This window comes from Phasianus colchicus, chromosome 4 (assembly GCF_987193195.1).
Source record: "Phasianus colchicus chromosome 4, bPhaCol1.hap1.1, whole genome shotgun sequence".
In the NCBI taxonomy this organism is placed as follows: domain Eukaryota; kingdom Metazoa; phylum Chordata; class Aves; order Galliformes; family Phasianidae; genus Phasianus; species Phasianus colchicus.
In genome coordinates this window covers 35,725,881-35,743,823 of record NC_143439.1, presented here as the reverse complement: position 1 = coordinate 35,743,823, position 17,943 = coordinate 35,725,881, and the positions used below count along the sequence as shown (strand labels likewise).

The following is a 17,943-nucleotide window of genomic DNA, read 5'->3' as shown; positions in this document are numbered from 1 at the left end:
TGGGAGTCAAAACCATTAAAAATGTGAGCACAATGCTCTTGGAAGAGGATACGTAAAATTCACCAAAATGGTCTTTCATGAGCTAGACAAAGACCCTGTTAGGGGTAACTTTCTGCTGCAGCTAATGGATGCAAGGCCATACTCTCACTGTAGATAAGCCTTGCTTCTGCACTGAAGTCAAGAAAACAAAGGGACAGATCAACTCACATCACACTGAAACGGCTTCTCTCCGGTGTGGGTTCTCATGTGCTCATCTAGGCCTCGTTTTTGACTGAAAGCCTTGTTACATTCAGAACATTGGTATGGCTTTTCCTGTATGAAATGACAACAGTGAGTGAAAGTGAGTCAACACAGAGCCCAAGTCATTAAAGGAGTGGAATTCCATGCTGGATGATGATGGTGCAAGTTTTATATTCTCTCTAAGGGATTACAGTCAGTGAAAACAACAGAAAACGACTTTCAGATGATTAAGTGAAAGCTGGGAAAGCTGTGGCCTGACAGTTTCCACTTCAACACCCACTTATGAATTAATTATCTGTTCCAGTCTTTCAAACCCAGCCATTTTGGAAGTCTGTTTTTTGTAACATGAAAGGTATGAAAACATAAAATTTCAATGTGTTTTCCTTCATCCACCACAAAAGCTTTAAGCAAAAAGACTAGTAAGATGTCTATAAAACATCACATTCTTTACCAGGTTTCCAAGCAAGGAAAGAACTGAGGGGAAGAATTGGGGGTGCAAGAAAAGTTTGCAGTAGAGAAAAAAGCTTATTTTGAAAAAAAGTGATGACAGAAGGTTAATCATATATTCACTGCAGAATCCCAAAAGTACAGATGGCAATCTAGCCATCTGTATTTTTTTTAGAACTATTGGTTAGCAGCTACTGTAACACACAATGTTACAAAAGTAGCAAGTTCACTGACCTCAAATACTTAAATATTAGAGGTATGTATGGAAAACCACTTATATAGACATTTCCTTCTTCAAAGTTCTTCCGTAATATATAAATCTACATATAGGTAATTCCTCCTTTATTCCACTACACTTACAAAAGAACCACAAGGAAAACAACATCTAGATAAAGTAATTAAATATGAACATAAGCATTATGACACTACAAACTGCTCCACTGATGATTCTGAAGGTCTAGAGGCACTTTTATTTTCAGCCAATTGTACTTCTTTAATTTTCACCCTACTTTGTTTTTCCTGTGTTCCGCAATTACATATTGCTTGAATTCAAAAGACAGATAGATGCTAAAATAACCACTAAGGATTTTTTACTAGGTAAAATTGAAAATAAAGACTGACAATCAACAGGCAATAAAAATGTTAACTCCATGAATTAACAAATAATAGTAATTAATCTTATATGGTCTTTTGGGAGATAATGTGAGATCTATGCTAGGGGAGAAAGAACAACTCAGGTAAGGTTTTGAAGCTAAAAAATTGATATTTATTTCCTATTCTGAGTATGTAGGGGAAAATAAATCTCCATATATTGCTTAATCCTGCCAGGTGCTCAGCATAAACTGTATAAATTAAACAAACAGAATATCAACCAGTGCTGCTCTGGGTAAATCCCAAGCTCTTTCTTTAGGGCAGCTCTTTGAAGTATCCAGAGTTCTTCTGTTGTAAGCCATGAGAGTGCACTCCCCATGAAGTTCCCTAAAAAGGTTCTGTCAAAGAAATGTCTCAGCTTGCAGTGACAGGAAGCTCTATCAACATGGAAAAGTAGTTCTTTAGCAATATCAATTTTACATTTGAGTACATTATGACATTTGTAGAAGTACATTCTAGTTTGATGCAAGACAAAACTGTCTGCTGACACAGCCTGACTATATGGTGTCCAGCTACACATCATTAAATAGGCCAAATAGAAACCCTTAACAAAGTTTTCTTTGTAAGATTCTCCTTACATGTTTATCTTCTTTGTGTTTTTTTCAACAATAACTTAATTTTGTTATTTCTGTAACACTTCAGTGTAGAGTAAAACGTAAATTACTTCTAAAGATCTCTACTGATCTTAAATTGCCATCCACGCTAAAAACTTTGTAATGAAAACTTTTTCTGGACTGCCTGAAGACTTCATGAAGAATTATTTTTTAAGGCAATATATGGATAAGCCATATGAAAAGCAGGTTACTGCAACACTTTAATTGGCTCAGCATTGTGGTTAACATAAGCCACATTTTCTGTGAGTTCTCAGAAAACAACCTTTCTTTGCGTGGGTTTTCACAGAAAGGGAAAATGTAAAGTATATGATGTGTATATCTAAAACACCTCTGAAAAAATTCAATTATTGCAAACTGTATCAGGTGCATTTGCTTGCTTTTTATCATCTTGTTGTGAAGGAAACTGAAGTGTTAAACTTGATCATGATTAACTTCATCATTACAGAGCCAAATGGGCTTCAGAAATGCCTAGGTTCCATTTTAGAGAGAAAGCCAATATGAACACCAGGAAGAAGTTAGTCATAAGCCTGGGCAGGAATATTGCCCCTGAGGTTACATGCATTTATTTGTATGATCTGTATAATTCCCTACTAACTGGGGGAGGCGGGAAGGGGGAGGGAGGGGAGAGGGGGGAAAAGGCATATCTAATTATTCTCTTGGCATTTACATTGAAATTCATATACGTAGTGTATGAAACGTATCCAAAGCTGCCTTTGATCTTATTTTAGATCCCTTACATCTGTATATACCATTGACTTCAGCAGACTCAGTTTTGATTCACATCAGCCTGCTCTCTCCATTAAGCCCTTCATTCATATCTGTGTCCATTAAAAAAAGCATAAGATAAATTATAATAAAAAAGCTGTGTTATCCAGTTAGATATATACACATATATATGTGTATGTATGTATGTATTTAAAAACACAGCAAGAAATCTGAAGAAATTGTAATGCCACCACGAAAGGGCAACATGACAATGATGAGATATGAATAAAGTTGGAAAAGGGAATAACCAGCTAACTGTCAACCAAACAGGAAAGTCATTGGAAGGATCATATAAGTTTGACTTCAGAGGAGTTAGCAACTGCTAGTAGTAACTCTACCCTCAGTTCTAAAGGCATCTGCCAGCCCATGGTTATGGTGGCAGTAAAGCCAAAGGACTACATGTGTTTCCTTTTATTGATGATTCAAGTGAGGAAGGGAGCTGAGAGATCAAGAGAGACAGGATTTGGCTGATACTGAAGTGATTTAATATTACTCTTTTAAGTATACCAGGTCTAAATAGAAATATATAGATGGGGATTTATTACGTTTCTGCCTCTAAACACAGAAAGACAAGAACGGTCTAGGAGAGCCTAAATGAGACTTGCCATTCTGGAAGGTATTTCTCTGTAAAAATGGTACTCTAATGTAGAAGCACTCATCATTGATGATTTTTAATTTATCAAATTAAAAAATAATTTTTTTTTTTTTAAAAAGGACAGAGGAATTTAAACAACAACTGTGATAAATAAAACAGAATCTTCTCTCCAGTGCACACCTTCTCTGCCTTTGGATGGCAGAATCATAAATAACTACCCTGGATTCTACAGGAATTGTGTATTGCACTGAAAAAAATGAGAACAAGACAAATTTTAAAGGCCATTTGATGCCAACTTTAACAGATTGGTAGAACATGTGTACAGCGTATCCTGCAACGACAGCAGATGGAAATACTTACATGCATAATATCTGAACTGCTAACTGCTGCTGTAGTTGTCTGTTGCTGTAGTTGTAGTTGTTGCTGTGTAAACTTGCTAAAATTGATTGCAAAGGAAAAGCATTAATGATTTTGGTATGACCCTTTCCAAGCAACCTTTTAAATCTGAACCTGGAACTATCACATGAGTTCATTATTGGTAACAAGAAAAACCACAAGCCAGAAGATAGTATTTCCAAATAAAATACAACTCAAGATTCAAAGTTAAGAATGTAAAGAGTTAAAAGTGTAAAGAGTTACGAGTTAAGAGTTCTGGCAACCCTTTCAAAGATGGCAAGCACAAGCTAAAACTGGGATAAACCCATACTCAAGAGACCCTATTCTTTACTTTTTGAGTAATTTTCTACAGTGACTGTAGAGTTATACTACTCAAGTGAACTTGTTGACTATGGAAACATTACTCAATTACCTTTTCAGAGCTTAGAATTTTTACTGACATACAGAACATGCTTAACATACCACAGCTATCCAGAACTGTGCTCATTTTTTAAATCTCCTTAATTCAGCTGATTTACTTCCTATCAAAAATCCACATATTGCTCATTTCTTTTTGTAGATCATGTTCATACATCAAAGCATTCATGAGAGTCACTAGAATGTCAGGGTGAAATACACTGACCATCTTAAGTGTTACATGATAATCAACGAGTTGGATGTGAATTTTCTTTGTGCTGACAACTGAACATTCAGGGAAGCCAGAGAAACAAGGAAAAACATATTACATTTTATATTACTTAAAAATAGTAAAAGATAGTAAAAGAATTTTTTTTTTCCTCTGGAAACATATGAAATTCTTATCTCTATAACACACTAGTCTAGAGGCAAACATGACATATTTGGGGAAAATGAACAATAAGGCTGCTACCTGTTATTATACTACACGCACAAAGCTTGGTAAAGCGAGAATAATTTTGAAAAGATCTCAATCCAAGATCCTTAGTAAACAGCAGATATAGAACTTTTAAGGGTGTGATTTACTCTTACTAAAGGAAACAGAAGAGCTAAAAAAATAAAGTGTTGTTCAAAATATTAGCAAGAACGGAAAAATGTGGACTAGAACAAACAAACATGATCACTGAGAAAACATTAAAGTATATCAGCCAGGCTTGCAGCTACCAATAACTGACGTCTCAACTAGCATCCCTGGAAATCCAGAAGCTTAGTCACTCTGAACAACATAGGAAAACCAGTGGTGTAACCTGCTGTAGAATTTAGGACAGACATACACTGACTTCTGGGAGCGTTATTTAAAGGTATCTTAGCATTCAGAGAAGTTTAAGACATAAATGTTTTATACTTCACATGTGCCGTTTCTTTGTATGCTTTAAATCTTTTGCTAACACCTGTAACAATCTATTTTATTCATTACTGATTAAATGTTGATGTGTCTCTCAAACTACAGTCAGAAGCTCTTTGGCCAGCTAGAGGTGACATCTACTAAAAAAGGCAACCAGAACAGGTACCATTTTGGTCAACACTCCCATCTGAAAGGGAGCTGAAGACACAGAACTACAAGAGCCTGGAAGGAGTTCAATCTGAGGTAGCCTACACAGTGCTCATGATGCATACCTGTAAATAACTAAAACTGCAAGGTGAGCTGTGGGTAACAGCAATTGTCTACCAAAAGTAAAACAGAACATCAATGAATAAGAAGACACAGAGAACCTGAAGGATCCTTCTGCTTGTTCTAGAAACCCCTCAACAGACAGTGTCAGACCACGGTGAGGGAGCCAGGCCAAGAGGGTAGCTCCTTATAAGAAGACCTGTTAGACAGCAGCTGTGTTAACAGACTGTTAAGCCTCAGCAAATTCCAGTGTCAATATACATTTTTTTCTACACAGAGAAAGAGTGATGGGTAGTTTCACCATCAATGAAGTGGTGACACGTAATGTAACACTCAATTCTTTTAAAACGATCAGCCTTCATTTTCATTGAAGGGTAGGTAATTGAGAAATAGTGCAGTATGAAAGACAGTAAAGTGTCTACTGTGGCTTATGTAGTTACACTTCAGTCCTTAAAACAAACCATTAAGCTGATTAATGTCAGGAAAAAACCATCAGTGACACTTTCTTCTAGGTCATAACCGCTAGCAATACATCCCTTTTTGAGAAGAGAGGCTAAGTCACTTCAGATCACAGATGGTGCAAGTTAATGGAGTCCAGTTTTGTATGTAAGTGTGAAAAATGTGAAAGAACTAACAAGATGCTCTCTTAGTAATTGGAGGGGGTTTAGAAGTCATAGCAAGCAGATCTCCCACAGACAAAGGTCCACTTAAACTAACAGACTTGCATTAAATTACTGAAGAAATGTTGACACAAGAAGACAAAGGCTGATGAGAATTTATAACTCTCCAGAAGTAGCAGGGCTTTGAATCTTATAATGATTAAAGCTCAATAAACAATAGAAAGCTAGACAGTTAATAAATCACTTTAGAAATACACACTTGCTTCACTGAGAAGTAAAATTCTTCTAAAAATATTTCCAATGGCTACAACAGGCACAGTAATCTTCCTGTTGAAACTACACTGAAATGCTCCCAGCAAATTTAAACAAAATTTTTTGTTAGGAAAGTTCTGTATTACTTCAGTTTTTAGGTTTTTGAAAAAATTCTATAATCTTCTAAAGACAGCTGGAGCAAACATAAAAGCACACATCTTCATTTAAATGCCTGTCAGAAGTAAAAAGCTGTACTTCTTCAAAAACTCTACTATTTGCACTTAGTTGGACTTTACCATTAACATCTTTCTTTCCACAGTAGTTCTACCCATTTGCAATTAATTGTGAAGTTTTACTTTTTTTTTTTATTTGCTTTGTTTTAAACTGCTGAAACCATTTCTACCCTAAGATTTAGAGAAAGAGGGGATTCTTTGATGAGCCATGATGAGAACGAAACAGATACTGACCTGCTTTTGGAAGAATAACAATATCAATACCAAAGATATGTTCTCCCTCTAATAGGAAAAAGGACATTAGTCAACATTAGTGGGTTTTTTTTGTTTTTTTTTTGGTAAGTGAGAAAATACAGTTTCATTGGGATTCAATCCTGTATACGAATAGAGATATAGAGATCTTGTGTACAAAGAAAATCACAGTACTGGCAAAGTCATCATCCTCAGACACGGATGTTTAGAACTCACTCACGTTACACCAATGGGGAAATATAGAGAAAATATAATAAGGAAAAAAAATTCAAAATTCAATCAGCACTGTATAAATCATTTCATTGATAGTTTTGTTCATAGAAGACTATATTTAGTACCCAAAGATTTTTTTTTTTTTTTTTTTTTTTTTTTTTTTTTTTGTGGGTGGAGAGGACAATGACAATTTTTTGGGGGGAGGGGAGAGGAGCAGTGCCCCTCCTGCTGTACGCAAATATCAGGTTCACAACCACCTGAGAAACCTGAACATCTGTAAGTCTATGGGTCTTGATGAGATGCACTCCAGAGTCCTGAGAGAACTGGCTGACACAGTCACCAAGCCACTCTCAATGATATCTGAATCGTCATGGCAGTCAGGTGAAGTCCATTTTTAAGAAGGGTAGAAGACAGTCCAATGAGTAATTAACTTCTAAGCATATATTTACACTGAATCCACTAATATGATTGCAGCCTATGCAAATAAATTCATTCAAGCTTCAGTGAGACTAACTCCCTCAGCCACCACTGAAAAAATAATTATGGAATTTAGGAATTCAAGAGTTGACTTTAAAATCATAGAAATATATGAGATTAGTGAGCCAGGAGTTGGATTTGATGATCAACCCTTGTAGGTTACTTTACACTTGGGATATACTATGATTCTGTGCATCCAGAAATACACATCAATTGCAATCTACAGTCCAGTTCCACTTAATGTCTGTGTATGCGTGAAATAGCCAGCCATGTATTTCATGTGTGGAAAAGTTAGTGGCAAAATTACAAAAAAAAAAAAAAAAGCTTACCTCCTGATTTGTTCATTTCTTATATTCCAGAACTTTTAAAAACACAGTTCAACCTTTATACATTTTTTTAAAATAGTAGGAATCTATGCATAAAAAAAAAAAAAAAAAAAAGAAATGTAGCTAAGAATACACTGTAATTTCTCTATTTCTCAACTACTAACTCAGAAACATACAACGAGGATTAAAGCCAGCAGCCTTTCAACCATCAGAAATTGGATTTTTAAGCAAACTACAGAAGTCAGATCTATCTGTTACAAATTAGAAGCATAAATGTGAAATATTCTAGCCAAATGATGAAAGAGAATTTGGGAATGACTTCTATACTACCTGTTTTCCATCACTGTCATGTATTTAACTGAAACAGTGTAATAAATCTACATTTTCAAAAGTATACTGAAAATATCAATTTGACATAACAGTAATTCTGGGCACCTATCAACTATTAAATTTCCAAACATTAACAATTACGTTGCAGTATTTTCTCCCTGTTTAAGTTTAGACTACGTAATATTGTGCCTAGTACTGAACAGAGCCTTAAGGAAAAGGTAAACTTTACTGTACAGTGAAGGGTAGATGCATATTTCCTCAATACAGGCTATGGTTTACAAATTTACTTCATTAAGAAATTCACTGAGTTTCTCATTTATGTTTTCTTAGGCTGTTATACTTCTATAGAAGAAAACCAAAAAAATCAGGTACATCTGCTTTTAAAGAAGCAAATTGACACTCCAGTGAAATTTTAATATTAGATGGTATTTTCTTCTCCTTATATCGTCAGAAGGAATTTTGGCTTACCCTCCCTGCTTACTCTAGAGTTTGAGCTGACACCTGCGGCCACCCAGGTTGTACCAAGTTTAGCAGCTGCCAGACCTTAACTTTCTAAAATGATTTTTCCAGCAGTCTTCCCCGATCCACAAGGGATCAGGTTTGGCATTTTATCCCACTAGTAAAACATATCTAAATTTAAATTGTTAAATGTCATATTATTACATTTAAGCTGCTTCACAATTTTTCTGGCCAAAAGACAAGACTTTTTTTTTCACGATATCTACAAGGAAACCTCTTGAGGAAGGGTGCTATAATTATGCTTATTCCATGTTGCTAGGTATAGCTGAAGATGCATAGCAGGGGGTGTTGCTGCACCAAATGACAAGACTACACAAAATCCTCAATAAAATCCTCGAAACACATACAACATGAACATGTGGTCCTCAGGCCCAATTGTTTCACTTTATGTAACTGCTACTGCACAGTACTACTTGCTACCATAGATGCAGTCTCTGAGTTCCAGAATGAAGACCTCCACCACAAACACTGCAAGCACCTAAAGAGAGGCTTCAAAAACAACTTACATGAGTAGCTCAGAACTTTCAGTCTATGTTCGGTTAAAGATCTGAGATGCTCAAAACCAGCAATCCAGCTTATCATTATTACATACAAATTTGTAAAGATACCAGCCTTGTAAAGGAAACATCTTAATCTTTTAAAGTCTTGATCATACCCAGAAAACTAGAGTGAAGAGACAATCTGACTAAATGGGCAGGAATGCTGGAGAATTACCACCTCTTCTATAGCAGTCAATGTATATCTGATTCAGAAAAATGGAATTTGGGGAAAAATTAATATAAAATGCCATGTAAATTAGCTTCTCTGTGAAGCTTCGTAAAAGGAGTAACATATAAACAACACAACAGAAAAAGAAGCATAACATGATTGTTTAGAATTCATTTTGTGGTTTTGTCTGCATATTCTTAATCATCTAATGAAATGGTAAAGATTTCTAGTCATTTGCTTAGCACACTTACACATAAGAAAAAAAGAAAAAAAAATTTAAATATAAACTGTATATAGATGATCACTACAGCCTAAGTACATGGAAACACTCAAATCATATTTGGCATGAACAGAATATCTCCTTCTTTCCTTCTGTAAGGATACTGTAACAGCACATTGTTTGATACATTTAAAATCAGATTTTATTACCCTCTTAGTGTAATAAAATTTCTGTTTCTCTGATTATAACGTCTACACACATTAAGAAAAAAATCTCTACTCTGTAAAAGTTGTTTTCTAACTCTTCCCTTTCCTATTATGTAAATAATAAGTACTGGTTGAATTTTTCTTCCATCATTCATAAGTAGTTTAAATTTTCTTTTTCCTCCTATTCTCACATCAGTATAAGCTCTCAGTTTGCCTTTCAGTTCTATTTGATGTAAGCATTTTGAATCAGATGGTAAATTTCAAAGATTTTAATTTTTTTCTGCCTATATGTAAGAGTGGCAAAATCTGATGACATATATATGTAAGCAATGAATTATGTAAAAGAGATAGTAGCAAGTAGCTAAAAGCCAACAATAAAAGAGCAAGTTCTCTAAGATGTATAATTACTTTTCAAAGTATAGCTAAGGGCAAGAAACATCCTACAAAAGTACAAGTCCACTCAGCTGAAGAGCAATTCTATTCAGTGCTCCATTCAGCACAATTTGAAATAACTTTTGAAATACTTTGACACATATACAAAAATAAAAAAATATAGAATTATCAAGAAGGAATCGCACAACTGCACTGAAACACTTCATTTGCTAAGGCAGTAGGATATGCAGTTAAAAATAAACACTCTTCAGTCTATTTACCATTTTGAAGCAATAAAGATAATGTTTGTAAAACTCTCCAGCCTCACTCACAGTCATGCTCACAATCATGCATTCTGAAGAAAGAAAGTACCACCTGTTGCAAAATATTACATTCAACAGAGATGCATCTGTTCAGGCTTGAAAGGCCTATTCTTAGCCTTTTTTTTTTTTTCCTCTATTTTTCTACATAGTATGTTGGTGGTTTTGAGGTGGTTTGGTTTTTTGTTTGGTGGTTTGGGGTTGGGTTTTTTGGGTGTTGGTTTTTCTGTTTTTACACAAACTATATAGAAATCAGGAAAAAATTAAGCTTCTAGTATGACATAGAGGGTTTTATTTACCACTCCTCCCATTCACAGTCACATATGTTGTAATTAAATTTTTCCTTACGAAGAAATAATAATAAGAGACAGTAATAAAAAAAAAAAAAGGTTTCACTGCAATTCTTAAAGTGATTCAACAGCGGAAAAGAGGGAGAAACAATGAACAACATGGAACTAGTCTGTTCTCAGTGAAACACCAGGAAGCTATACCATTAGCTACAACTTAATGTAAGTCCTCCAGTTCATGCCTGGGTAAAATGCTAGAAAATAAAATACGTGGCTTTGATATTATCTTCATGTACTCAAAAAGCTATTCTGAGTGGAGGTTTGCATATGAGAACCACAAAACTCACTACCACTCTCCTCATATCCTAACTGATAATGAAGTTGATTGGTTTGGCCTCCAGGCAGCCTTGATTTCCATAAGCAGCAACAACTCCTATGGAATTACCAATAAAAGCTAGATTTTTTTATTTTTATTTTTATTTTTTTCTTATAGCAGAAAGTTTATAGAGGCAGTTAACACAGAGACTGTTAGACCTGCTTGACTTTGCCAGACATCACCCTTTCCTATGGGAATTCATATCTGACTGTTTTAGGACAGCTCTGCATATCTTTGCTAGAAAAGAAAGGAAAGCTCAGAATTGCTGAGTATCACCTCATCCCTGAGCAAGCTGATCTACCTGTAAATGTACCTGTTTGCTGCAAGGGAGTTGGACCAGATGATCTTTAATGGTCCCTTCCAAGTCAAATAATTCTATGATTCTTTCCAGCTTGGTTTGTCATCCATTAATAAACGACAGCCTCTACTAAAGCTTACTATGACTGGTTTTTATGGAAACAGTAAGAATCAAAGTACTGGATACTGAAGTTTAAAGGATGGTGAAGCCTTTTTAGAATTGCTTTGTAAGGAAACAATCACAAATATTAGTTTATAAATAACCACAGATTACAAGAAGAAAAACCATACTGTTGTTATTTTAACAGAAGACAATTAACACAGGAAAAACAGAAGGCCACTAAGGGAGTCAGAATTTAAAAGTTAATGATTTAAATCTTTGCTTCTCATTTGGCTAAGCATGAAATACCTTGATCAGTATAGGCTTACTTCTGTGTAAACAGGAGATGTTTACTTTTCCCCACATGTGATTTATAAATAATTCTCAAATAACCACCAAAGCACTTACCCTTGTGTGTGTGCGAATATGCATCTTCAGTCCATCATTCTTGCTGAAAGCTTTGTCACAATAAGGACACTGGTAAGGACGCTCACCTGAAATTAAGGAAAGAATAAGAATGCACAAGTATGACCTCAGTACATGAAGGTATTACACCATGGTTATTTGAGAAACCGAGGCACTTTTTTTCTGACCTTGTCTTCACACTCAATTCAAACAAAAAGAAAGATAAGCATCTGCAAAATTATAAATTAAGGTCTACCTGGGCAAGATGCAGGACTGTTTCAAAATATTGCTTAGTTTTGTCTTAACAAGATTCCATTATGCAGAGAGAAACAAAACCAAATAAACAAAAAAACCAATAAAATATTTTAAAAAGATCCTATATTCTTCAACCAAACCACATTCTGCAAGTGGTCACTTTCTGTGAGGTAGAATCTAAGTTAAATATGAAATACACTCTTTTTTAATACTACGTCTAAACTATCTCATAAACTATTTTTCCATGAAAGTTTCTGCAATTTTTCCTGCCAGTTTGTAACCGAAACAGAAGCAGAATGTTCTCTGCATACCCCTGCAGTTCCCTTATCTTAAAAGTACTTAGTTTAATGCTAAATTAAATTAGTGTAGATTAGCAATGATCTGGCTGATTTTACCAAACCCAGTGTAATGTGGATACAAAGCTATTCAGAATCACACAATTAAAAGTTTCTAAGATAGCTCAATAATACGTAAGAAATTTGAAGGCTCTGTAATATCTCAAAGATCTTTTGAGTTCTTTAGCCTATGTACAGGAATCTCACTCTATCACCTGCTCTTTCCTATAAGGATGTTTCTAAAAACACAGTTCAACATCTCAAGATACAATAACTTGTTCTACTAACACATTTGAGCCTGCTGTACACAATCACAATGCTGAAGATGCAACAAACTTTTATGTGAAAATACAGGTGAAGTAAAGCTTGTTCTACCAAGCCAATGCAAAGGGTTCTGCTCAAGAAAGAACTTTTGCATATATAGAGAAAATTAACATAGTTCAAATGTCTGATGAACACTTACTAACACTCAATCACAATTAAAAAACCTCAGATATCTTTCACTGATTATCCAATGTAAAGACTCTAAGAAAAAGGCAGTAAGAGAGACTAGCATTTAAAGTTCCTCAAGTCCCTTCTAACACTGATATTAATCTTCCCTTGAGAAGTGAAGCCTCATCCCTTTTCTAATCTTTTCCCCACATAAGGTGTTCCTCCTTGGTTATTCAGAGAGAAAATAAAGGATGCATTCCTTCCTCTGAAAAGGATGTAAAAGGATCACAGAAAGTACATAATGGAGATACCTTATAGAAACAGCTTTGCAGAAGGCCCAGTTGTGAACACAGTAAAGCTGATTGATAGTCAACAGCTACTTAAAAATTCCATACAGCCGCAGTGTCAGGGTATGCAAAGAATTGAGGACAGTTGAGATTAGACAATTATTTAAGTAAGGGGATACAAAATCTCTTTTGTGGAATATTCTGTTATTTTCTCTTTCCTTACTGTTCAGACAACTCTCAGTGACAGCAGCAAATCTTTGTAGTTAAATAACTGTGAAATAGAAATATTTTTTTCTCTTTGTACTCAGTCAGTAAGCAAAGTTACATGAATTCATGTATTTTTAAAATAATAATTGCTGAGTCATAGTTGTGTTTTCATTGAGTAGCTTGAAATATGACTCTCTCTTACGACCCTTGATGTCTTTAATCCATGCCTCAGTCTTTCAAGCTGTCCAACAGTTGCCAGTGTTGAAATACTCAATTAAGCAGACATTTTTATGTTTTAGGGCTTTTGGATGTAGAAGTTAAAGCTTTCAGTGATTTGTAAGTAGATGAGGAGTCACAGGTAGGAGTTGTACCTCTCCACCCTCAATCTGCCTGTCCCCAAGCTGTTTTAAATAGAATTCATTTTACATTCAAGAGATGGTTTTGAGCTTGTCTGACACTCAATAAACAGATAAACAGCATCCTTCAGAAACTAACCATGGAAATCATGTCTGATTGAGTGAGGCCTTAAGAGCTTTCAACAAATGCCAGTAGAGGGCACCAGCATGACTTCATATCAACTTGTTACACCCGAAAAAAGACCAGCTTCAAGCAGCTATCACGCACTATAAGTTTTCAAAAATCTCTACTGTTCCAGAAATTGAGTTTACCACATAACAAAGACTGAGCTCTGACTTGACATTTGGTGACACCTTATTTTTCTAAATCACACAAACAACTTCTCACGCATTTGTGTCATTAATAATTGTTAGAAGAACAACTTAAAAGATGATACCAAATAAATTTACTGTTGCTCTTATTTACTTCGTTTAAGTTACTCTTTGTAGCCTGTAAGTTCAACTCCCAGTATATATACATATATGCCTTTGCACTTACATTATGCACTGTTTCCTCTGTGTACACACATCTTTTATATGTATAACTTATGCTTTATCTCATCAAGTTTTAGGATTTTACAAGATGAAAGCTGGGTAACTTAAGATAAATCAGTGCTTGCAACAATCAAGTCTTCTTGAATGTCTCCAGGGACAGAGCAGCCACCATACCTCTGGGCAACCTGTCCAGTGCCTCACTATCCTTACCATAAAAAACTTTTTCCTTATATTCCTAAATCTCATGTTTTAGTTTGAAACCATTTCTCTTGTCTTATCACAACAGCCCCTGCTAAAGAGTTTGCCCCATTCCTTCTTATAGCTCCCTTTTAGATACTGAAAGGCCACTCTCAGGTCTCACCTGGACCTTCTCCTCTCCAGGCTGAAAAGCTCCAGCTCTCTCAGCCTGTTCCCATAGGAGAGGTGTTCCATCCCTGGAATCATTTTTGTGGCCCTCTCCTGGACGTGAAGGTAAATTTTCAGAAGCAGTGTTATTTCACCCAGCAAGAGTTGGTTTTGGTTTTATTTTGTTTTAAATTTTACTTATTAAATATACTGATAACATGCGGAAAAAAACGTCAACATTGAGTATACTACCATGAGCTAATGTTGAAAGTTCACATTTGCAAAATATGTGAAGAAGGTCCACCTCCTATGCTGTTGTTCACAACTCTGCCACTAAACTGCAACTGAGAATATGATCTGCATTTAACCAGGCTATTACACTACAACATCAAAATCCACTAGGCATATTAAATATAGATTGTTCAGTCAACATGCCCAGAAGTAATGTTGTAAACGTAATAATAACTAAGAACAACTTATATCAAAATAGCAAAGCATTCAAATAAGATGGAAGTAATAAATGCTTTGACTACTGTCGAGTTACAGCCTACTTTCACGTTTCTGCTAGCCAAGAACAAACAGGTCAACACATTAAGGGCACTTCTGTACAAATAACCCCAAATAAATAATCCTTAGATAAACTGAAATGGATTTAATATAATTCAAAGTCTAGACATTCTACTTCCAGATATTGTATGAATAAAAACAAAGCTTTTAACATAATAAGAATAAGTTTAACCCTAATACATGGATTATGAAAAACAATTCCATGATGGAAAACCATATGGGATTTTGATTTGAAAAGATGCCATGATAGAATTGGTATCTATTTTTACCTCTGAAGTGTATACATCTCTAGCTTGGGATCATAATATCTACTGGACTTCATACATGGCATAAAAAGTTAAATTTAAAGACCAGGATCTTCCATTCCAGTTCAACTTGAGATAGTTTTCTATGAGATGTTTGCAATCAAAGGTGCTATGAGGCAATACTTTGAATGAGTTGAAAACTCAGATTTTCTGAACTCAGATACCTCAGCAAGTAAAACAATTAAGAAGCAAAACCAAACTCTTATTATTAGTTTTCTGTGGCTAAAGCAATACATTTAATAAAGACTTGAAGACATAATAGATCAAGTAAGTCCAATATGCTGCTATTTCCAAACTGTAGTTTGGAACTAATTACAAAATCAGGTAGAAACCCAATTTAAAAAAACAAGCAAAAAAACCCCACAACCAACAAAAATATTTGAAACAATGACCTCACCTAAGATAGATCACACTTTCCAGGTTATGAACACGTTTATATCAAATTTGAGAAGGCTACTGTAATTTACAAACATGTAACAGAGAAATAATCCTAATCTGAAAACTATAATAAAAGCCTGAAGATACTAACAAAAGGAGATAGAGGCCTAAAAAAAAAGATGGTCAACAGCATGTAAAAGTATGTATCCAATGAGATATTACAATGAGTTTTTGAAGCAATCTATCAAACCATGTCTGATCATTCTCGGAAAAACTTCTTTATTGAAAGGGTGGTGAAGCACTGGAATAAGCTCCCCAGGGAGGTGGTTGAGTCACCATCCCTACATGTGTTTAAAAATCACAGAATCACAGAATGGCCAAGGTTGAAAAGGACCTCAAGGGTCATTGATCTCCAACCCCCCTGCCACATGCAGGGCCAACAACCTCCCCATTTAATACTAGACCAGGCTGCCCAGGGCCCCATCCAATCTGGCCTTGAACACCTCTAGAGACAGGGCATCCACAACCTCCCTGGGCAGCCTGTTCCAGTACCTCACCACTCTCTCTGTAAAGAATTTCCCCCTGACGTCCAACCTAAATCTCCCTTCCCTCAGCTTAAAACCATTTCCCCTTGTCCTGCTGTCACTCACCCTTTCAAAGAGTTGATTCCCCTCCTGTTTGTAGGCTCCCTTTAGGTACTGAAAGGCTGCAATGAGGTCACCCCGCAGCCTTCTTTTCTCCAGGCTGAACAAGCCCAGCTCTTTCAGCCTGTCTTCATAGGGGAGGTGCTCTAGTCCCCTGATCATCTTTGTGGCCCTCCTCTGGACCCTCTCCAACAGCTCCCTGTCTTTTTTGTACTGGGGGCTCCAGACCTGGACACAGTACTCCAGATGGGGCCTCACAAGAGCAGAGTAGAGGGGGACAATCACCTCCCTGTCCCTGCTGGCAACCCCTCTTCTGATGGGGCCCAGGATACCATTTGCCTTCCAAGCCACAAGAGCACATTTCTGGCTCATATTAAATTTTTCATCTATCAAGACCCCCAGGTCCTTCTCCACAGGGCTGCTCCCAAGAACCGCTCCTTCCAGTTTGTATGGATGTCTGGGATTCCTTTGCCCCAAGTGCAAAACTCTGCACTTTGCCGTGTTGAACCTCATCAGGTTCACCTGGGCCCACCTTTCTAGCCTCTCAAGGTCCCTCTGAATGGCATCCCTTCCTTCAACCGTGTCAAACGCACCACTCAACTTGGTGTCGTCAGCAAACTTGCTGAGGGTGCACTCGATTTCATCATCGATGTCATTGATAAAGATGTTAAAGAGCACCGGTCCCAAGACAGACGCCTGGGGGACACCGCTTGTTACCGGCCTCCACCTGGACACAGAGCCATTGATGACCACCCTCTGTCTGCGACCTTTCAACCAGTTTCTTATCCATCGAGTGGTCCACCCATCAAATCCACATCCCTCCAATTTAGAGATGAGGATGTTGTGGGGGACCATGTCAAAGGCCTTGCTCAAGTCCCGGTAAATGACATCGGTCGCCTTTCCCTTGTCCTCTGATGCTGTCACTCCATCATAGAAGGCCACCAGATTGGTCAAGCATGACCTTCCTCTGGTCATGAAGCCGTGCTGGCTGTCACGGATCACACGCCCTTTCCTCATGTGATCAAGCATGTCATCCAGGATTATCTCTGTTCCATGATCTTCCCAGGCACAGAGGTGAGACTCACTGGCCTGTAGTTCCACATCCACCGTTTGGATGTGGTGCTCAGAGACATGATTCAGCAGAGGGTTGTTAGAGTTAGGGTAGTATGGTCAGGTTGCGGTTGGACTTCATGATCTTTAAGGTCTTTTCCAACCTGAGCAATTCTATGATAATATTATTCCATGATTCTGTTTAATTTTGAGTCATATTTACTGTCTCCACTCCCATATGGCTTGGTCACTGCTATGAAATTCTCAATTGTGTACACTACCCCTCATATACAAATTTCTGTCTTTCTGTCTTTATTGAAACCAATGCACTGAGGGATAAGAATTATAGAGTGAATGTATCAAGTTGTTACTTTTTTAATTTTAAAAACAAAAAAGCATTTTAATATTTTATGCTGGCATTCAGCACCATCAATCTTGGTCAACACTCACTAACATTAGA

The 17,943-nt window shown here is 36.4% G+C and overlaps 1 protein-coding gene across 5 annotated transcripts in view; it reads right to left on the bottom strand.

The window, feature by feature from the left end:
- Positions 1-17,943, bottom strand: part of PRDM5 (PR/SET domain 5) — a 105,335-nt gene that overhangs the window by 6,700 nt on the left and 80,692 nt on the right. For 4 of the 5 annotated variants that reach the window (XM_090139191.1, XM_090139193.1, XM_031596893.2 and 1 more), the window contains 2 exons: positions 11,792-11,877; positions 208-312 (listed from right to left, as the gene is read on the bottom strand). In XM_090139191.1, coding sequence (XP_089995317.1) covers positions 208-312; positions 11,792-11,877 — 191 coding nt within the window. Of the gene's footprint in view, positions 1-207; positions 313-3,672; positions 3,749-11,791; positions 11,878-17,943 lie in introns of those variants that run through there. The other variant, XM_090139192.1, reaches the window with a different exon arrangement.